Genomic DNA, 21,657 nt, shown 5'->3' with positions numbered 1-21,657 from the left:
GTCCTGCAGGAGCCTCTTGCAAATATCATCTCATCAGCGGGTCCATACTGTTCTGTATAGGAATTGGGTTTTTAGTGTGATGGTACCTACCTTTTGGAATTCCTTCCCATTACATCTGAGTCAGGCGTCTTTTTTAGGGTTGTGAAACCTAACTATCTGAATCCAGAATGGAATTGGGCTGATTGGTGTGCATTTGTGGCCTGTCTGGATCATCTCAAGGCAGTTCCAATATGCTACAGAGCAGATCGGGTTGACGCAAATCAGTTTGTAGTTCTTTGTGCCCATCTGCATCTCAAAACAGTTTCTCAGGAAGCCAGACATATTGTCTCCAAATTGTTGCAATTATTAATTACAACACCATAGAAGGAATATTATTTATTTATTTCATTTACACACCACCTTTCTTTCCATGAATATGCCAAGGTAAAGAGGAAGGAAGGAAGGGAGCTGGACATCCTTCAATAGTAGGTTGGGAGAAGGGATGGTGAAGTCTTAAAATGCAGCAAGCTTACACTATCTCCACTCTTTTGTAAGTTCTGTCTCTTGGAAAGGGTTTAGTGGCATTTGTTCAGCTTGTGTTCTGTTTTCTTCCAAATACCCTACCCAGGCCCATACCTGTTCATTTCCCATCCTTTCCCAATCTATCCCAGTTTGATCCTTATTTTAAAAAAAGCTTCTTGAGCGTGTCTTAGTCTTAGTTACTTAGGCAATCTCATACTTTCTTATCCTCTTCATTTTTTGCTTAGTTTGTTAAGTAAGATTTATTTACATTTGTTGTCCTTATCTGTCTTTGAGAACCAGTGAGACATGCTTATCTCTGGATACAAACTCTATAGGGAGGAGAGGGGAGGGCATACTGGAGGTGGTGTGGCTCTGTCCATCAAAGAGTCCAAAAAACAAGAAATCCCAGAATAGGCAGACTCCTCCACAGAATAGTTTTGCGTGGTGATATTGTTTCTGAGAAGGTGACATCCCTGGCATGTCCAGGTAGGGCTGGGAAGACTCCTCCCTAAAACCCAGGAGAACAGTTGCCAGCCACTATGGCCAATACTGGGCTAGATAAATTGATGGTCTGATTCTGTAGAAGGCAGCTTCCTATGAAAACTCGCCCCCTACCCAATCTTTCGTGTCCTTTCTGCTGACCAGGTACAACTGGTACATCATTCCTCACCATCACGATTGACAAGGGAAGGTATAATAAGGTGTTTCTTTGCTACACTTGATAAGGCTGAAAAGCAGAACCTTACCTTCCCCCTGAAACAATGCTTACTCTTCCCTCACTCCCAAAGCGGTGTCACTCAGTGGTAGGGGAGATGCTTTGTACGTAGAAGGCCACATGTTCAGTCTCCACTATTTCCAGGTAGGGCTCTGAAAGACTCCTGTCTCAAATCCTGAGGAACTACTGCCTGTCAGCATAGACTATACTGAACTAGGCAAATTGATGGTCTGACTCAGTATGAGGCAGTATTTGCACATTTCCATGACACCCTCCCCAATTCTACCTAGAAATAAGCCCCACTGAGTTCAATAGGGCTTACTCCCGAGTGAGTATGGGATTGCAGCCTATGTTTATATTTTTTTATCATCAAGAGAGGCAGCGGCTGGATTTTCTGCTCTAGCCCAACGTCTCTTGGGCCACATCTTTTCTGCCTTTTGCTTTACCTCTGCAGTGGCTCACAGGATTGATCTGGAACAGGGTAGATGTCCAGTGTAGCAGAAGTATGTCTACATTGCTTACAATAAATCCCAACTTCATAGAAAAAATAACACACAGTTGTCTATGAAATGTAAAATGTATTTATCTCAGCCATTTTTCTCATTCCAAGTAGTGTATGTCTGTGAGTGTGCATAGGCAGATGGAGAAATTTATATATATAGATAGATATTGTGCACGCACCCACAATACACATAAACACACACATATATGTACACACACACGTACATATTTCTGCAACGTACTGATGCAGAACTCACTCATAAGGTATGTGTTTAGCTAAACAGGTATTGCACAGAAAGCTATACGCAGTTTTATACATCACAACACATTTTGTGTCCCCCCGCCCCAAGGTTGCTTAAATTGATAAATAACTGAAGATCTTCCATCTTAAGCAGCTTCTTCAGCAGAACAGTCAATGCCTGCATAGGTAAACTTCTCATAGAGGGTTGTATTCACATAAGTCTGGAATTACAATAAAAAAGAATAAACTCAACATATTTTACTTCACACTTAGGAACTGATGTAACTTTCTTTGTTGCAGTGACATCCACCTCTCTTGTCCTTGTATCCACCCCCCCCCAATGCATCACAAAACTGCACAGCTCACTGGACTGAAACAGTTTTGGGGTACCAATGTCTATGCCAGAACTGGGGAACACATGGTCCTGCAGGTATTATTGGACTACATCGCTCCTGACCATTGGCCACAGCTCATGGTCTCCAACAACCAGAGGGTCACAGGTGCCCTAGCCCTGGTCTACGTCTTGTCTATTCTTCTCTTTAAAATGTTTTTTAAAGATATTGCTGCTGTTCCTGGTGACAGGAACCACCCATATCTGGGCATGATGTATTAGCTGAAGACCAGTGGTTAGACCATTTGACAGGTGTCACCTTTGGAACTTGGTGGCATGTGGTGTCTCACAGGTATACCCCCAAAACAACATCTTTCACCTCACATTTTAGGTGAAGCAGCTCCCAAATATGGCATATGTTTAACATGTGATACTGGTACCTGCTCGATCCAGGCTTCCCACATAATGTGGAACAGTACCAATGTGACATAGGAACTAACTACAGGGGAATGATTTGCAGCAGCAAGCAAGCAAAACCGTGACCAGGGGTGGATGGGTGAGAAAGGCTTTTTTGAGTCCAAGCTGACAACCGTCATCACCTTTACCTTTCTTTCTTCCAACATCCTGTTCAATGATACGAGTATTTGGGCAAATGATGGCCTCTCATAAGGTTTTTCTCTCCAGCATTGTCTCATGAGGTCATAACTGAAGAAGAAGATGAAGAAATCAATAATAACAGTATATTACTCTCTACAAATGCACAGTAAACAGCCCAAAATATCAAGATGGGACTGTTCTACAGGCTATGATGATCTGTGACATCACAGCGTAATAGCAAAGTGTACAAAGTCATCATACGTCTTTGGAGGTCAGGCTTTCTGATGCTTCTGAAGTAGAAACACAAATGTCAAAAAGATGTAGGTGGTTTTCCTGGCCAACCCCCCAGGACATTATTAACAGGAGCTGTAAGATGAACAGTTTCCATTTGTTTCAATAGGGCTTAAGCAGGAGAACCAACTGGTGTATTATGCCCTGCACTAGGTGTAGATGGGGGGTGAGGGAGGATCTTTCTTGACTTAAATGGGACATTATCAAAACATTAAATGTTTCTTGTAGAATAGCTTTCACAGGGCTGATTGATAGAAAAAATTATGCTGTCTGCTCTCCAGGACAATCATCTTAGAATTTCACTTCTTTTATGGTTAGCAACTTCCTTCTCCTTTGCAAACTAAATTGTTCAAAGTAGTAGTCATCATCTCACTTACCAGAAGAAAATTGCCCCCATTCAACACCCCTCTGATACAGATGTGTTTCTAAGATGTCATTCAGATGGCATTCAGAGAGATTACTTACACCTCATCATCACAATTGAGAGGCTTCTCCAGTCTGTACCCTTGGGGCAATTTCTCATACAGTTCTGCACAAGTCATCCCACAGTATGGTGTTCCACCTAGAACCAAAGATTAAACATGTCAGTGTCCTGAGAATGTTTCTTTGTTGTTGTTGTGCTATACATAACAGTAGGTTGGCAATTGCCTTCTAGAAGCAAGAGGGTAAATCACCAACACTCTATTCCCAGCAAAATCAGAGCAGATAATTAGTCTAGGCAAGGTTTACACAACTGCCCACCAAGCCCAGTAGCCAGGTATGAAGGCTTGCCAGCATTTGGGAAACCTCCCATTTTCATCTAGGCTGCAAAAAAGAAAAAGAAAAATGAAAAGAGATGGTCAAGCATCTTCTGGCCACAATAGGTAGTTCAGGAGTAGCTAACTACAAATCCCATCATCTGTAACTATGCTGGCTAGAGATTATTAGAGTCCAGCAATATCTGAAGAGCACCACATTGGCTATCCTTGTTGGTAGACTATGTTTGGCTCAGTGGATCATAAGTTGCGCAGGCCTATGTTAGGCATAAGTGAGAAATAACTGCTTGAGGAATTATATCAAGCAGTACATATACAGAAAAACCAGTTTCTATTTACTGATAAGCTGGAGCAAAAGTAGGGATGGATGATGAATCTGTCCATTTCAGTCTGTCAGTTTCTCATTTTCCAGTCTTAAATCTGATTCTCCACATTTTTGAAGCAATTTGCAATTTTAAAAAAAATGCTCAAGAAAATTTTAGTGCAGATTTCTCCTTATAAACCCATTCATTCAGTATGAATTCATATTTGATGTTCCGTCTGTTGAGACTTCATTTCCAAAGTTGAAACTGATAAAAAATTATCTGTGCTCTTGTATGTTACCCACTATGTCATGGATTTGAATTATGACTGATTCTTATTATATCATCATTGTATATTATACTTTGTCAATCAACATTTTATGGACTGAGACCCTTGCCATGCTTTTTGTTTGGTCAAATATGGGGTGCCAATTCTCATACCTTGATAAAAAGTGCAGTGGGTGTCAACACAAAATGGTTGCCATGGGCAGCCAAAAAAGAGGTGCCAGTACTCCATACCAATGAGTACCATCACAAATAAAGCACTTCTATTGTTATTACTATTGCCAAAATAGGCTTCTAAGTGGTTTACACTTCTAAGTGTGTAAACATGTCTATTTTCAAAAGCTGGCAAAATGCCAATACAGATGGGACCTCTAATATTTCAGCACAATACAGTTTTACTCTTTAAATGAACAAATGCCCGCTGGCTTGAATTGCTTTAAAGGGGATTAGATAAAGTCATGAAGAAGCGGCCAGTGAGTGCCAATTAGCTCTTCTAGCTGAACTCAGTTTCCATGTTTGGAGGCAGTGTGCTTCTGGATACTAGTTGCTGAGTATAAACAGAGGGAGAAACCTCTTCCCTGTAAGTTAGAAAATATGATAATGGACTAAATGGACCCTTGCTCTGGTCCAGTTGTGCTCCTCTAATATTCTTAACAGACATAAAAATTCTAAAAATGCATACATTACTTACCTAAACTAACTATTTCCCATAATAGCACACCATATGACCACCTGCAGATTGGATAAAAAGAAAACCATACATTCATAACATCAATTGGATTTAGAAAAACTGTTGTTATAAAAATCTACGAGAAACCAATTGGTTCCCAATCAGAAAAGGTGTGAGACGGGCGTATTTTATCATCCTATTTGTTTAATCTATATGCAGAACATATCATATGAAAAGTGGGATTGGACCAAGATGAAGGAAGTGTGAAAATTGGAGGGAGAAATATCAATAATTTAAGATATGCAGGCAATAACATACAGTACTACTAACAGAAACCAGTAATGATTAGAAACGAATGCTGATGAAAGTTAAAGCGGAAAGCACAAAAGCAGGACTGCAGCTGAACGTCAAGAAGACTAAAGTAATGACAACAGAAGATTTATGTAACTTTAAAGTTGCCAATGAGGACATTGAACTTGTGAAGGATTATCAATACCTTGGTACAGTCATTAACCAAAATGGAGACAATAGTCAAGAAATCAGAAGAAGGCTAGGACTGGGGAGGGTAGCTGTGAGAGAACTAGGAAAGGTCCTCACATGCAAAGAAGTATCACTGAACACCAAAGTCAGGATCATTCAGACCATGGTGTTCCCATCTCTATGTATGAACGTGAAAGTTGGACAATGAAAAAAGAGGATAAGAAAAAAATCGACTCATTTGAAATGTGGTGTTGGAGGAGAGCTTTGCGGATACTATGGACTGCAAAAAAGACAAATAATTGGGTGTTAGAACAAATTAAATCAGAACTATCACTAGAAGTTAAAATGATGAAACCGAGGTTATCATACTTTGGACACATAATGAGAAGACATGACTCACTAGAAAAGACAATAATGCTGGGAAAAACAGAAGGGAGTAGAAAAAGAGGAAGACCAAACAAGAGATGGATTGATTCCATTAAGGAAGCCACAGACCTGAACTTGCACGATGAACAGGGTGGTTTATGATAGATGCTATTGGAGGTTGCTGATTCATAGGGTTGCCATAAGTCGTAACCGACTTGAAGGCACATATCACACACACCAAGCCTATTCCGGTACTTACATAATTAGGAAAAATATTCATTTTGCTCTCTTTTTTCATATTTTTAATTACAAAAAGGGACTACATGCAAAACAACAAATTCTGTAAAAAGTGATTTAAAAAGCAAACAGAAATTAGTTTCAGTTAAAACTGTCACGAACCCATTTATTCTAAACAGAAATAAATCAGAAACAATTGAAATAAAAGGAGGTATCTCATAAATAAATAAAAAAGACACTATCACATAAAACTGAATAACTGCTCCTGAAGATGTAGACTGCTTTCACACTGCACTTTATTCCGTTATTCTGACAATTTCTTACCTGGTAATTTGTGCATTATATTTGATCTTTCACATGACGCACAAGCTAGCTCCAGAATTCTAGTGGAATGTGGTGGAAGTTTAGTGCAAATTTCCATGATAAATGATACTAGAAATAATCCGTTAGCAAGGCTGGGAACCCGGACGATCACAGGAGTTTTTCATTAGCTGCAGCCACTCACGTGACAGGCATCCCAGCATGCCATGCGTTCCTGCCCTTTAGTCACGCAGGTTTTTTGCCTGATAAATGTTGTACTGCTATTCCGGCATTGGCGCAGATAGAAGCAACATTTCCTACACACACCCCAGTCTTGATACAACTAAAACAATTTAAAAAGTCAGATCCTAAAGGGAGAGGGCTTGCATGGTGGTGGGACGTGATCTTAGACCTCCTTCACAGTGAGGAACACTGTGCATGGGTGAGGGACGAAAACAAGCTGTGTGAAAGACAGTTGTGCAAAATGCTGGTGTATCAGCTGAAAAAGCTGCTGTTCCTTAATGCAGCAGGTACTGCAGTGTGAAAGGGATTTTAGAAATCGGGACAGAAGCGCTACCTTTTTAATCCGTTAAATTTACGCAATCAGCCCAATGTGTGAAAGCAGCCATAGTAAAACAGTACATTTTGCCTTTTGAACATGCTGATGCAGAGAACTGCATGATATTTAAAGCTCACCTGCAGCTATGAAAACCATTGGAAATACATTGGATTTCCAATCTTGTCAGCATGACAAAGTGACGAACATTATATACAGTCCTAGAGGAAGAACCAAATGGCAGTTGGTTCCAGCCAAGCCAACAGAATATCCAGGTAGAGATTGGAATATATGTTCCATTTGCATCTTTCGTCTCATATGCACCTTGCATTTAAAGCAATATTATGCCACTTTAACAGTCATGGCTTCCCCCTAAGAATCCTGGGAACTGTAGTTTGTTAAGGGTGCTGAGAATCATTAGAAGATCCCTATTCCCTTCACAAAACTACAATTCCCAGAGTTCCCTGGACTGATTGTTAAACCACTCTGGGAATTGTTCTTACTATCTGCCTCAGCTTAGAATTTCAGGACTAATTAAAACCCAAGGGAACTGCCTATAACATTGAGAAAACTCAGTATTATTATTAATTCTTTTATATAAGAATTTTTACCCTGCTTTTCTACTGGATTACTCAAGATGGTTTTAAAAGGCTGAAATCACAACATCACAGTAAGACATAAATAGAGTCACTTACACGTCACTGTTGGTTGTATACACGCTGTAGTTTAGGGACTCTATTGCCATCCATCGCACTGGAAGCCTTCCCTAAAAACATTGAGTTCAGAATGATATATTATAGTGAATCACACCAGTCTGTTCTGGGCATGAGATCTCTGATGCATGAACACAGTGCCTTAACCAAGTCTTTCTCAGTCATTTTGATATAAAGACCTCTTTGAGAGCATATTCTTGTGGATTGACTTCCTGCCCTGCTCAAGAGATCCAGGGTTGTAGAGTGGCATTCATCAAACTGTTTACATGTGTACATTATGAACTTTGCACTTTGAACTTGCTCCTTAACTCCTCTGAGGTTCATGGAAATCCAAAATGTCTATCATCTCACATTTTGTTACTTGAAATAGCTGGTTAACCCTTAATGGGTGACATCTACAAATAACTAAACCTGATATATTCCCCAGTAAGCTGTCTAACGTCTCAGTCCTAAACACCCAAAACAATGAGATTTTGAAATTAAGCCCCAGTGGTTTCAATGGGACCACAGTCTCTGCCCTCTTGGAAGTTGTAGCAAAGTCCAAATTTAAGTTCTGCCTTTTCTTAAAAGGAATTTCATTTTTACTGATAATATTATAAGACAATGGGTACCTCTGCACAAGAAACGTAGGTGACAAATTTCGTTTGGTCTTGCCTTACCATTGTCTTTTTAACATAAACCTCTTGGCCTCTAGACAATCCAAAATCTGCTATTTTTGCAACATAGTTTTCTCCAACCAAGATGTTTCTTGCCGCCAGGTCCCGGTGGATAAACTAAAGAAAACAAAAACTATTTTTTTATTTGGAAATGTTTGGCCTATCTTTCTGATGCCTTTGCATCACTCGTTGTCAGTCTTGGATCTTAGGTTTGGTCATATTTTTAACAAGTAGGACCTGCAACAAAATGTTGCAGTATGGAATGCTCCTGTTCAGGGTGCCAGCGAGCCAGCCAACCATGACTTTCAGGATACTCTATTCCATCCCCTCTCCACCTTAGTTTTCTGCACTACAGACCTTGGATCAAAAGCAAATGTCTGGGCTTAGTGCAACTTAAGCCCTGTACATACTTCCCAACCTTTTTGTAGATATTTATTAGGTCATAGACCAGGAATAGGGAACCTGTGGCCCTCCAGATGCTGTTGGACTCCAACTCCCATGAACCCCAGCCAGCGTGGCCAATGGTCAGGGATGATGGGAGTTGTGATCTAGTAACATCTGGAGAGCCACAGGTTCTCCACTCCTGTCATAGACTCAACGAATTACTTCTTGTGTTTGTAAAATGAAAGAAACCAGCCTACCTGTTTTTGGCTCAGGTAGTCCATTCCTCTAGCCACATCAGCTGCAAAGTGCAGTAGCTGCTGGGAGGAGAGTGTGGAGGCCGTACTGTTGGCAATGGCAAACGCAGGGTCAGTCTCAAGGACCCGGCTCTTCCGCAAAAAGTCCAGCAAGTTACCATGAGGAGCATATTCAATAGCGAGGTAGAGGTAACCTGACATCAAGCAGAAAGGAGGAGTTCAGAGAACCTGTGCACAAATGTTAGCTTACCAAATCAAAGAGCCTTGTGGGCAGGCTTCTGAGAGGGCTTATGGAGCCCACCAAAAATGTCAGTTTTCTGCCCCATCCCTCCAGAAGGCCAGGCTCTAATGCAGCCTACCCCCACCCACTCCTTCCTTAAGCAAATATCCTCTTGTTGTCTCCCCTTCTGTACTTCCAAGACCCTCTCTTTATAGCGCAAATGGAAGAAGGGGCCAAGTCTTCTCGACTCAAGTCCTGCTATGAAAAATGCCAACAGCACTATTAATGCTCTTGCATCTTATGTAACAGGGGTACGGGAGCACAGCTCTTGTCATCCTGTTGACCATTGGCCATGCTGACTGGAGCCAATGAGAGCTGGAGTCCAACAAAAAGTCAGGTTCTTCACCCCAGGTATAAAATGAACCAATTCTCCAAGTGTCACTTATGTAGACAAAACAGTACCTTCCTTCATGCACAAGAGGAAAGCATTGGTAAGCCTGAGGGAATCACAAGGTTTGCAAGAGTACAAAAAAAAAATAGAAAAGAAACAGGAAAACTCTGAAACAATCCAGTGAAGACTGTGGGCTTATCCACATAGCAATTTACTGTGTGTCTGGTGCTGCTTGCATCCCCATTTAATTTGCATGGTTCATATGACATTACTAGCAAACAGGAGCTATCACAGTTTCCCCCCTGTAAATCCATACTAACCCAATACTCCGATAATCCAAAAAGGGAAGGAAAAAAAGTCTCCACTCCACATCTCTAGGGCTTGCAGACGCTGTGCTCCGATGCTTTTAGGTGGGTGTGTCAATCATTCCCCTCTCCACAGCCACTCCCTCCTCCTCCCTTCTTTCATTGGATTACCTGTGGGATGAAGAGAAACTTCTGCTTCTCTCTCCCATTCTGTAAGCTTCTTTTATGTTGCTGCAAACGGTGCCTTTATTTTATTTCCCCCCCTAACTTGTGCACAAAAGCATAACACTGCTCAAACAAATACTTGTATTTCATTTGTATTGTACCAGTGAAAATACAAATAATTGCACTTCTGGGTTGTTGTTTTTAATGAAACTTACTGGTAGAACAAACTGAGCATGCTCGATTGCCAGGTAAACAGAGGGAGTGGAAATGTTAAATTAGAGGGCGTGGTCTTTAGGAAACTGCATGATTGATGCTTCCCCTCAAGTGTGATTAGAAAACACTGTGTTTGCAGCTGGCATTGATCCCTTACTGTAGACGGTGCAAACAGAAAATGGAGGTAAAAACAGAGTCTGTAGCACGAAGTCATGCTCCCATGTGATAAGCCCTGAGACTCAGTGGGCATAGAACACTGAGTAAGTGTGGTGTGCATGGGGGCAGGGCAAGGGACAGAAATGGGATATCCTGAAAGAAGGTGTGGCTAGCTAGGCCTCTGAAGATCACAGGACTACACCATCTACCCTCCCTGAAAATTGGCCATGCTGGCTAGGGCTGATGGGAATTGGAGTTCAGCAACTTCTAGAAGGCTACAGGTTCCATATCCTACCTCTAAAATGTTTGCCCTAAGCTGTTTAGGATTTCAAAACTTTTAGCCAGCATCTTGATTTGTGCCTGGAAAAGAACAGGGAGCCAGTGCAGATGTCCCTGGCAAAATGTGCCTACGGTGGCCTGCACTGAGGAGGTGAGCCAACTCATTTTGCAAAGGCTGAAGCTTTCAAACAGGGCATAAATGGACAACACTTCCAGTTCATTTTTGGGTGCAATTCAAAGGGTCGGTTCTTACCTACAAAACCTTTAATGACTTGAGACCAAGATAGTTGAAGGACTGCCTCCTTCCATATGATCCTGTCCACTCAGCTGCATTCTACAGCAGAGGCCCTGCTATGCATCTCACCACTTTCAGAAACACAATTGTTTGAGACAAGGCCTTTTCTGCTTTGGTGAATGACAGTTTCTGGGTCCTCCCCTCAATAACCTGTGCTTTCATATGCAAATCTTTGGGAGAGGTGCCTATATATGTGTGGTGACTTGAGCACATCATCAAACAGAAAAAAGTGTAGTTTTATCTAAACATTTTTGAGCAGTATGTTTGTGCACAAATCCCAACTGATCTTATTGTCCTCACTCCTCAAATATATTTTAAAACAAACATATCCACGGAACTTTGGAACAAACATCCACAAAAAAGCATCATACCTCTGCAGGGCTGGCCCCAGGCATGCCGGGGCCCTTGGGTACCAGCCTGCCCTGGGTCCCCTCCTCTCCCCCTCCATGATCCATGAAACTTAAGCATCCGTGGACCGCAAGACAGGAGCTTTCATGCCACCCGCCTTCCCCCCCATCCCCATGCTTCACCTACCTTTCCATTGTTTTTTGCAGCACACACAGGTTTGCCATCAATCAAGATGGCGGCCGAGGTTTCCCTAAGGGGCTGAAGCCTCTGCCGCCATCTTTGTTGATGGCAGCAACGTGCGCGTGTAGCAGCCCCTTAAGGAAACCTCAGCTGCCATCTTAATTGATGGCAAATCTGCACGCTGCAAAAAACAACAGAAAGGTAGGTAAAGCGGGGGGATAGCGGAGGATGGCAGTCTGCAGATGCTTCCGTGAATCACGGAAGGAGAACAGTGGGCCCCCTGTAGCTCCAGGGGCCCTTGGGCCAGTGCCCCACCTGGCCGCCCTTTAGAACCGGCCCTGTACCTCTGTGTTCACATGCTCCCAAAAGGTTTATGATGTTTGGATGGTGCCCAAGTTTACAAAGTACTTCCAGTTCTCCAGCAAAATCTCTATGATCATCCTTGGATGCATATTCTGCAAATTAAAAAAACAAGAAGTTTTATACATTGATCTCTACTGCAGTTAGTTACTTGGAGGCCAGGCCTGGCAACCAAGAGGTCTTCTGTATCTTTAAAAGTTGTGCAGGGGGAAGGGAGAATTCCACCTTGTGGTTTTTCCCATTACAATGTTGCAAGAACACCTGCACTTGGCTGACTTTCTCTTCTCCTAAAGATACAGGATCAGTCTCAGGTCCTGAGCCTGGCAACCCTAGGTGGGCTTGAGTGATGTCATGGGGAGGCTAGTGATGTCATTAAGCATGATACATTAAGCATCAATCACAGTTGCTTGGAGCATACAATTAAAACAACAATATTTCTCTGATTGGAAATTAAGACAGAAAACTTAGCTAAAAGATGGAGACTGGGTAGGGAACATTTAATCTAGCCTACTTGCTTTCAGCAAGAAGGGTTTAAGTGCCCTCAGGCCAGGCCAGTCACCAGAAGGCTATTGTAGGAAGAAAGGATCCTAGTGTTGTGCAGATGTTAGATGGGAGCACTTGAGAGTAAAGATGGATGCCCCTGAAGGCTGCAATTCTAAACACACTTACTAAGGTACTAAGGCCCACAGAACTCAACAGGACTTACTTCTGAGTAAATATAGTTTGGATTGTGCTGTTGGTAAAACTTGACTAGGGCTCCTCTGAAAAGACATCAATATCCAAGCAGGGTTGGCAACCCCCTGCCTGCAATGCCCTGCCCCTATCTTTTAACATGGCTGCTCCAAACTTCTTTACAGATTTGACCCTTCACTTCAGAAAGACAAGTGAGAACAAAGAAATGAGTAAAAGTAAGAAGATTCTCTACCCTTTCTGTCTATCCTGTGGGCTGCTATAAACTCACTTTGACTGCCAACTCAATTCTAGTGAGTAATAATTGACAGAGAGAAAACACAAGGTTTGGTCTACCTTCACAAGGCAGCAACTTGGGAACAACAACAATTGCAGCCACACTTCCAAATATGTGAATTCTCTTTTACTACTATTGGGCAATGAACAAACCATCATGCAACCAACAAGGTGCATCATCAATGGGTTTAAGGGGGTTGAGCTGAGTGCATGGAACCACTATTCTTGCTTCTATGGATGTAAGGGAGTGAGGTTAAAGATAAGTGAAATGCAAATAGAAAAGTAAAACAAAAGACAGTGATGCTTTCCTAAATGCAATACCATATCAACCACAACAAGATTCCTATGAGTAAGGCAGACAACTCAGCATCCCACAACCAGTCAGGATTCATAATTGAAAACCAAAACTAAAAAAAACCTGGCAACCAGTCAGCCAAGGTCACAGAAATCACCATGCAGCACAACATGACCTGGGGGTTGCAGTTAATGCAGAATGCTGCGGCATGATTGCTGACATGAGTGAGATCCTATCAGCACATAATACCTTTGCTCTGAAATCTGCATTGGTTGCTGTTTTGCTACCAGGCCAAGTTCAAGCTGTGCTTTCCATGTTATGGGTGCCACATAGTACTTGTTCTGCTCTTGTAAGAAATCAGTCCTGTAATGTGGCAGCACCTACGCTTTGGAACTCCTTGCCTATTGACATTAGGCAGACGCCTCTTTTCAGCACCTACTAAAATCAGTTTTCTTGAGGCAAGTCTCTCCAGGCATGTGGAAGCTATTGTGTTATTAAATGTTTTTAACTCATTGTTGGTTTTATTATTTTGAATGTTTTTAAATACCTGTCTTTAACTGTTTTTGTCAATAATTTTATTGTTTTAATTTTTTCTGTAAACCACTTTGAGATTTTTTACAATAAAGTGGTATATAAATGTTGTAAACAAAATACATAAATAAATTTTGGAGTCGCTGTGGCCCTTGGGTTTCTTTCAACTTTTAGGAACAAAGGAATCTGTCTTATAGTGACTCAGGCCATTTGGTACCGCATAGCTCAGTACTGATGTGTCTGGAGGCAGAGCTGGGGTCCCGGGGAGTTGGAAGAAGAGGATTCCTATGGATGGCAGAGGGGAGGGGGAGGAACTTCCCCCCTTTGGAGTGAAGACGAAACAGAGGAAATGCCAGTGATAGAGTCGCCTAGCAACGGGGAGCCTGAGAGCTTTGAAGTTTCAGAATCCTCCCTAGACATTCTCACACCTCCCCTTCTTCGAAGCTCAGAGCAAGAGGGAAAAGAGGGAGGGCTGCCCACAGCAGAAAAGCGGCGAGGCAGTTTACCATCAGCTCCTCCCCTATCCCCCATACTGGAATCGGAAACTTTAGAAGAGGAGGGGCCGATGCTTCCCCCCTCACCGCGCACATGTAGACAGCTGAAAAGACAGGAGAGAAGGGGGGAAGGCGGGCAGTACCTGAGGGGCAGTTAAGGAGGAGCGAAAGGTTGCACGCCCGTTTGGCCCCTTCTTAAAGAACAGGCGGGAAGCAGCCCCTTGCTCTGTCAACTTTCTCCCAAGGCCGCAGGACCTGTATCCCTGTATTGCTTCATGAGAAGACGCAGTTTTTGCTTGGACATTACTCTAATAAAACACGAATTACTTACAACCTCTGGTCTGGTTCCTGAGTCTCATCCTGGGCCTGACAGCTTGACAGAGCCACCTAAATCACCCTCAACGCTCTCTTCACTTGACTGGGACAAGATGTCAAAGGGAGCAGCGGGGGGGGGACGAACCCCACTTCTGAGACGGAAGAAGTGAAACTCTTGAGGACTAAGGTAGCTGATTTGCAGACGGATGTTCAAGCCCTGCTAGCAGCAGTCAAGGCACTGAAGACGGATAATCAAACCTTGAAGGCCACGATAGACCAGATGCGAACAGCCCCTCCAGCTGCCGCAGTAAAGGTTCCCATTGGACTGCCCCCAAAATACGCGGGACAAAGTGATCAGTTGGCAACCTTCGTGGCTCAATGTGAGTTATATCTGGATGTCAGGCACACGGAATTCCCAGACGATGGGGCTAAAGTAGCTTTCGTGATTAGCCTCCTGGAGGGAGAAGCTGCAAAATGGGTGACTCCGTATCTCGTGAGAAAGGATACTGTCTTAAGAAGGTACAGAGGATTTATACAAGAGATGACCGAGATGTTTCAAGACCCGCAAAGAGCTGAAACAGTAGCGCGGCAGCTAGGCGCTCTGAAGCAAGCTAAAGGGACAGTTTCCGAGTACACTAATGCTTTTTAAATTCTGTCCCAGGAAACGGGTTACAATGACGCCGCCCTGATGTTTATGTACCGGAGTGGATTAAATGCTGAAATCCTGGATGAACTGGCCAGGACCTCCCCCCCCCCGCTGACCTACCAGGGCTCATCCGGCTATGTCTACAGATAGATCACCGGATGGAAGGAAGGCGCCTGGAAAGGAAGCAGGAGGTCCCGAGATACTCAGCCTCGGCATCCCGCAGCAAGACCCTTCCCACTGCAGGGAAGACAGGTAATGCAACTGAGGGACAGGGAGAGGCTAGACCAAGACTGTCGGAAGAAGAAAAGGAAAGACGACGCCGGGGACGTTTATGCTTTTATTGTTCAAAGCCGGGCCATGTGGCCAGAGACTGTGGACTGAAAGGGGGGAAAGCCGAGCCATCGGGAAACTAGAACACCCAGTCCATGTGCAGGCCAGTGGACTGGGGGCAGCGTTGTATAAAGGCCACCCAACGATCCAACCTCCCTCAAAAGGGGTGCTGGTCTTGCCTATTCGGATTACAACTTCCAGAGGAGTGGTGTTCAATTCCACTGCCTTAATTGACAGTGGAGCCTCCACAAATTTTATTGATGCAAAGCTAGTCAAGCGTCATGGAATTTCCCGGTGGAAACTGGACACTCCCCTAGCTGTAGAGACCATCAATGGGAGACCCCTGAAGTCAGGAGGGGTGACACAAGCCACAGAGGAAGTGAAACTTCAAATCCCTGGGCATGAAGAGTTCATTTCGCTATACGTGTCAGATCTCTCGAACTTTGAGGTGATTCTGGGAATGCCCTGGCTAGCAAAGCATGAACCCAAAATAAGTTGGAAGGAGGCGGTGGTGTGGTTCACCTCACAGTATTGCCAGGAGAACTGTCAACCTGAAGGAATCAAGAACACCTTAGCGGGGGCAGTGCAAGAGATCGAGCAAGTGACCCTGCCGCCGAAGTATGAAGAATTCAAAGATGTGTTTGATGAAAAAGAGGCAGAGACTTTACCCCCCCCCACCGCCCTTACGACTGTGCGATTGATCTCGTGCTAGGAGCCAGCATCCCATCGGGGAGAATCTACTCTCTCACAGAGATTGAGAGGGAGGCCCTGAAGGAATTCCTGGATAAAAACCTGAGGCGAGGATTCATACGCCCCTCACAGTCCCCTGCTGGAGCGCCACTATTGTTTGTGAAAAAGAAGGGGGGAACTCAGACCTTGTAACGACTATCGCGCATTGAACCAGATCACCATCCCTAACAGCTACCCACTGCCCCTGATCTCAGAGTTGCTGGATCGACTGTGCTCCGCAAAAATCTTCACAAAGCTGGATTTGAGAGGAGCGTACAATCTGATCAGAATGAAGGAGGGAGATGAATGGAAAACAGGATTCTTGACCGCTTACGGACAGTATGAATACCTGGTCATGCCGTTCGGGCTTTGTGGGAGTCCAGGAGTGTTTCAAAAGTTCATGAACGATGTGTTTAGAGACTTGTTGGACACGTATGTAATCTGTTACTTAGATGATATCCTGGTGTTCTCAAAGAACCAGGAAGACCACGACCAGCATGTGAAAACGGTGTTGAAGAGACTGAGAGAAAATCACCTGTATGCTAAGTTAGAGAAATGTGGATTTGACCTCAAGTCTCTAGACTTCCTTGGGTATCGAATCTCAGCGGAAGGCGTGGAGATGGACCCAGGGAAAGTAAGCTGTATATTGGACTGGGGCCAACCTGTCACCAAAAAGGATGTACAACGGTTTTTAGGGTTTGCCAATTATTACAGAAAGTTCATTCCAGGGTTTTCCAAATTAACAGCTCCTCTGACTGACTGTTTAAGGGGGAAGAAGAAGTTTCAATGGACAGAGAACGCCACCGAGGCCTTTGAGGAGCTGAAGAGAAGGTTTGCTACCGAGCCCATTCTGCGCTTTGCTGATCCGAACCGCCCTTTCGTCGTGGAAGCAGACGCTTTGGATTTTGCCATCGGGGGGGTCCTTCTGCAATTAGACCAAGAAGGGAAGGAGCTGCACCCCTGTGCGTACTTCTCTCGGAAGTTAAAGCCTGCAGAGAAGAACTACACGGTATGGGAAAAGGAACTGCTGGCCATCAAGGATTCTTTTGAAAACTGGAGACAATACCTAGAGGGGGCCTCTCATCAGATTGAAGTGCGCTCCGACCACAAGAATCTTGAAAGCCTCCATACAGCCAGAAAGCTGAACCAGAGACAGATAAAATGGTCCCAGTTCTTCACTAGGTTTAACTTCAAGATTACTTACCATGCCCAAGCCAAAAACCAGAGAGTGGATGCCTTATCCAGACAGCCACAATACAAAGAAAGTGAATCCGAGGACCAGCCTCAGTACGTGATCCCGCCAGAGAAATTGACGTTGGGATCATGCCAGCCTTCATGGGAAGAGGAACTGAAAAAGGCACAACAAGAAGATGCAGACATGCTAAAATATCGGCAGGAGACGGGACAAGGTCAAGACTCAGACGTAACCGTTCACTGGAGAAATGGACTGTTATGGTTCAAAACAGCCAGATATATGCCAGAAGGGGAATTAAGACTCAGAATCCTACGCCAGTGCCATGATTCCATCACAGCGGGACACTTTGGGATTTACAAGACCATTCAGAAAGTGGCCAAGGACTTCTGGTGGCCTAAAATGCGTCGGGATATTGAGAGCTATGTAAAGTCCTGCTCTGTCTGTCTGCGGACAAAAACACAAACAGGAAAACCAGCAGGACTGTTACAACCGTTACCTGTCCCACACGAACCCTGGAAGGACCTCTCCATGGATTTTATAACTGATCTACCCAAGTCCCAAGGAATGACAGCCATCTTAGTAGTGGTAGATCTACTTACCAAAATGGCGCATTTTCTTCCTTGTGCAGGGGCCTTAGAGGCTAAAGAAATGGCCAAGTTATTCATAAAAGAAGTCTACCGGCTGCATGGATTGCCAAACAGCGTAGTCTCAGACCGAGGAACTCAGTTCACAGCCAAATTTTGGAGAGCAATGTGGAAACAGTTGCAGACGGAACTAAAACTCTCCTCCGCCCATCAGCCCCAGACAGATGGGCAGACGGAACGCTTGAACGCCGTTTTGGAAAGATATTTACGAAGTTATGTGTCCCATCAACAGACTGACTGGGTATCATATTTGCATTTTGCAGAGTTCGCCTACAACAATTCTCTGCACTCCAGCACTCAACAAACCCCATTCTTCGCTAATTATGGATTCCATCCTAAAGTCTTTCCAAGCAGCTCAGAAGGAATGCTGGTACCGGCAGCTGAGGACTTCCTTAAAGAATTGCAAGCGGCGCAACAGACACTGAAACAGCAGTTAAACGAAACCAAAACGGAGTACAAGCGAGTTGCTGACCTGCACAGGAAGGAGGGCCCCCCCCTTCAACTGGGAGACCAGGTATGGCTGTCCACCCGCTTCCTCCAGATGCCGGGCAAATGTAGAAAATTACAAGACAAGAGGGTGGGTCCTTTCGAAATAGAAACTCAAATTAATCCCGTGGCGTACCGACTGAAGCTACCCGACACGTTTAAAATACTTCCTGTGTTTCATCGATCCCTCTTAATGAAAGCCGCCCCTCCCAGTGAGTTGCGGCCAGAGGAGCCTCCCGGAGCTCCACTCCTGGTAAATGAGCAGCTTGAGTTTGAAGTTGGGGAAATCTTAGGTTCCAGGATCAGACGCCACAAGCTGCAGTACTTAATTCACTGGAAAGGCTATGGAGTGGCTGACAGATCATGGGAAGATGCAGCTGATGTGCATGCTCCAGATTTGGTAAAAACTTTCCATTAACGTTTTCCCCACCGCCCCAAGCCAGACAGGGGGAGGGAGGCACAGCTTGGGAGGGGGGATGGTGTCCGGAGGCAGAGCTGGGGTCCCGGGGAGTTGGAAGAAGAGGATTCCTATGGATGGCAGAGGGGAGGGGGAGGAACTTCCCCCCTTTGGAGTGAAGACGAAACAGAGGAAATGCCAGTGATAGAGTTGCCTAGCAACGGGGAGCCCGAGAGCTTTGAAGTTTCAGAATCCTCCCTAGACATTCTCACGGCTCCCCTTCTTCGAAGCTCAGAGCAAGAGGGAAAAGAGGGAGGGCTGCCCACAGCAGAAAAGCGGTGAGGCAGTTTACCATCAGCCCCTCCCCTATCCCCCATACTGGAATTGGAAACTTCAGAAGAGGAGGGGCCGATGCTTCCCCCCTCACCGCGCACACGTAGACAGCTGAAAAGACAGGAGAGAAGGGGGGGAAGGCGGGCAGTACCTGAGGGGCAGTTAAGGAGGAGCGAAAGGTTGCGCCCGTTTGGCCCCTTCTTAAAGAACAGGCGGGAAGCAGCCCCTTGCTCTGTCAACTTTCTCCCAAGGCCGCAGGACCTGTATCCCTGTATTGCTTCATGAGAATACGCAGTTTTTGCTTGAACATTACTCTAATAAAACACGAATTACTTACAACCTCTGGTCTGATTCCTGAGTCTCATCCTGGGCCTGACATGGGCCTAGTCATAGACTAGCACTGGCCCTCCAGGATTCCAGGCAATAGTCTTTTCCAAAAATTGAATTTTGGACCTTTGCATGCAAAGCATATGCTCTACCAATGAGCTACAGTCCTTTCCCTGTTTAAAAAAGCATATTTTAACATTGTTATTTTCAATTCACTAATGAATGCACATCATAACTAGGGCAGATCCACACCATTCTTTTACAGCACATTCAACACCCATTTGAAGGACATAAATCCCACCATAGAATCATAGGAACTGTAGTTTGTAAAGGGTGGTGACAACTATAACTGTGAGGGGGAAACCACACTTCCCAGGATTCTTTAGGGGAAGTCATGCACTTTAAATGTGAGTTGGATGTGCTTTAAATGTATTGTGTGGATCTACTTAATAAACTTTGCCTGTATGTAAATCATTTTAATTAATTTTTCAAAATGGAAATGTGCTATAAAGTGTACTTCGTGGCCGTGTGCTACTCACCATCTCTCAGCCTATCTGCCCCTCAGGATGAAAACAACAGAGGGGAACCATGACCACCCTAAGGAAGAAGGGCAGACTTAAAATGTAGAGGAAATAATCAACAGCCAGAGTATGAAATCAAATACTTATTGGGACATAGTATGAAGAAATACTTATATAACCATGACTATCAAATATGTTTATTTGATACACAACCTGTAAAGATATTTACAGTGCAATCCAATGTTTGTTTACTCAGAAGCAAGTCCCAATGTATTCGATGAGGCTTACTCCAACAGGGAAGTGTGCAGAGAACTGCAACCTCAAGTGATATGGAACTTGTTCTTTCAACAAGCCTTTTAAGTTGAGACCTTATCCCAGTCTACGTCTGTGTTAGAATTGCTTTTTAATATGTTTCTAAACCTTTTCTTTTTTCTAAAAGATGTTTTTAAAGCTTTTAAAAATGTTTTAAAGATGTTTTGTTTTAATATATTTTAAAGTATGTTTTTATGATGTTTTAAAGTGTTTTTAGTGCTTTTGTTTGCTGCCCTGGGCTCCTACTGGGAGGAGCAACAGGATATAAATAAATAAATAAACTTCATTCACCCAACCCAAAATTCAGAATCATACCACTTTAAGCTGTTTTGCAACTATTTATACTTGTTTTATGGTTACTGGATTGAAAAGGGATTTATTTCTTATTATGAGCTGCCTTGGTTTCCAATCGCCAACCCTACCTCACAGGGTTGTTGGAAAGACTCCATGGCATATATACACACACACTGCAGATGTAAAAATACATACACCCCATATAATAGTTTATTGTCAAGCCAGTTGGTCATTGCAGGGCATTTAAAAAAACCCACAGTATTAGTTTCCTACATAATAAAAACCATGATACCTAAGTAACGCCTGCCTAATTGTTTTAAAACTAGAATTGGAGGGGGAGAGAAAGATTTACAACACAAACACAATTCTTTGCTATGTTTACTCAAAAGTCCCATTAATTTACAGCACAGTCCTAACCATATCTACTCAATAGTAAGTCCTATTGAATTCAATGGGATTTACTCCGGGTATGTGGGTTTAGCATTGCAGCTTTAAATAAATAAATAATAAATAAATTTAATTTATGTGTCGCCTATCTGGCCAGTGGCCACTCTAGGCGACGTACATACAATAAATATGGCAGAATACAATATAAAAATACAGTGAAATATATAAATTATAAGAGCAAACAATACATAATAGGAGGCATTTAAAACAGAAGAATATTAAGCCTCCCCAAAAGTCCCGAAAGCCTGCTGAAAAAGCCAGGTCTTTAAGGCCTTGCGGAACATATTCAGGGAAGAGATGTGCCGAAGATCTTGTGGGAGGGAGTTCCAGAGGGTGGGGGCCGCCACT

At 43.7% G+C, this 21,657-nt stretch overlaps 1 protein-coding gene across 3 annotated transcripts in view; it reads right to left on the bottom strand.

Annotated features, from left to right (window-relative positions):
• Positions 1–422: 422 nt before the first annotated feature.
• TEK (TEK receptor tyrosine kinase) overlaps positions 423–21,657 on the bottom strand; it is a 97,473-nt gene continuing 76,238 nt past the window's right edge. For all 3 annotated transcript variants that reach the window (XM_061631347.1, XM_061631356.1, XM_061631365.1), the window contains 8 exons: positions 12,032–12,142; positions 9,139–9,329; positions 8,501–8,614; positions 7,824–7,894; positions 5,211–5,251; positions 3,643–3,739; positions 2,895–2,994; positions 423–2,179 (listed from right to left, as the gene is read on the bottom strand). In XM_061631347.1, coding sequence (XP_061487331.1) covers positions 2,105–2,179; positions 2,895–2,994; positions 3,643–3,739; positions 5,211–5,251; positions 7,824–7,894; positions 8,501–8,614; positions 9,139–9,329; positions 12,032–12,142 — 800 coding nt within the window. In that variant the 3' untranslated portion in view covers positions 423–2,104. The remainder of the gene's footprint in view (positions 2,180–2,894; positions 2,995–3,642; positions 3,740–5,210; positions 5,252–7,823; positions 7,895–8,500; positions 8,615–9,138; positions 9,330–12,031; positions 12,143–21,657) is intronic.

The sequence above is a fragment of the Rhineura floridana genome, chromosome 1 (assembly GCF_030035675.1).
Source record: "Rhineura floridana isolate rRhiFlo1 chromosome 1, rRhiFlo1.hap2, whole genome shotgun sequence".
NCBI classification, from domain to species: Eukaryota; Metazoa; Chordata; class Lepidosauria; order Squamata; family Rhineuridae; genus Rhineura; species Rhineura floridana.
The sequence above is the reverse complement of the archived record's forward strand: the minus strand, read 5'-3'. Positions and strand labels throughout refer to the sequence as shown.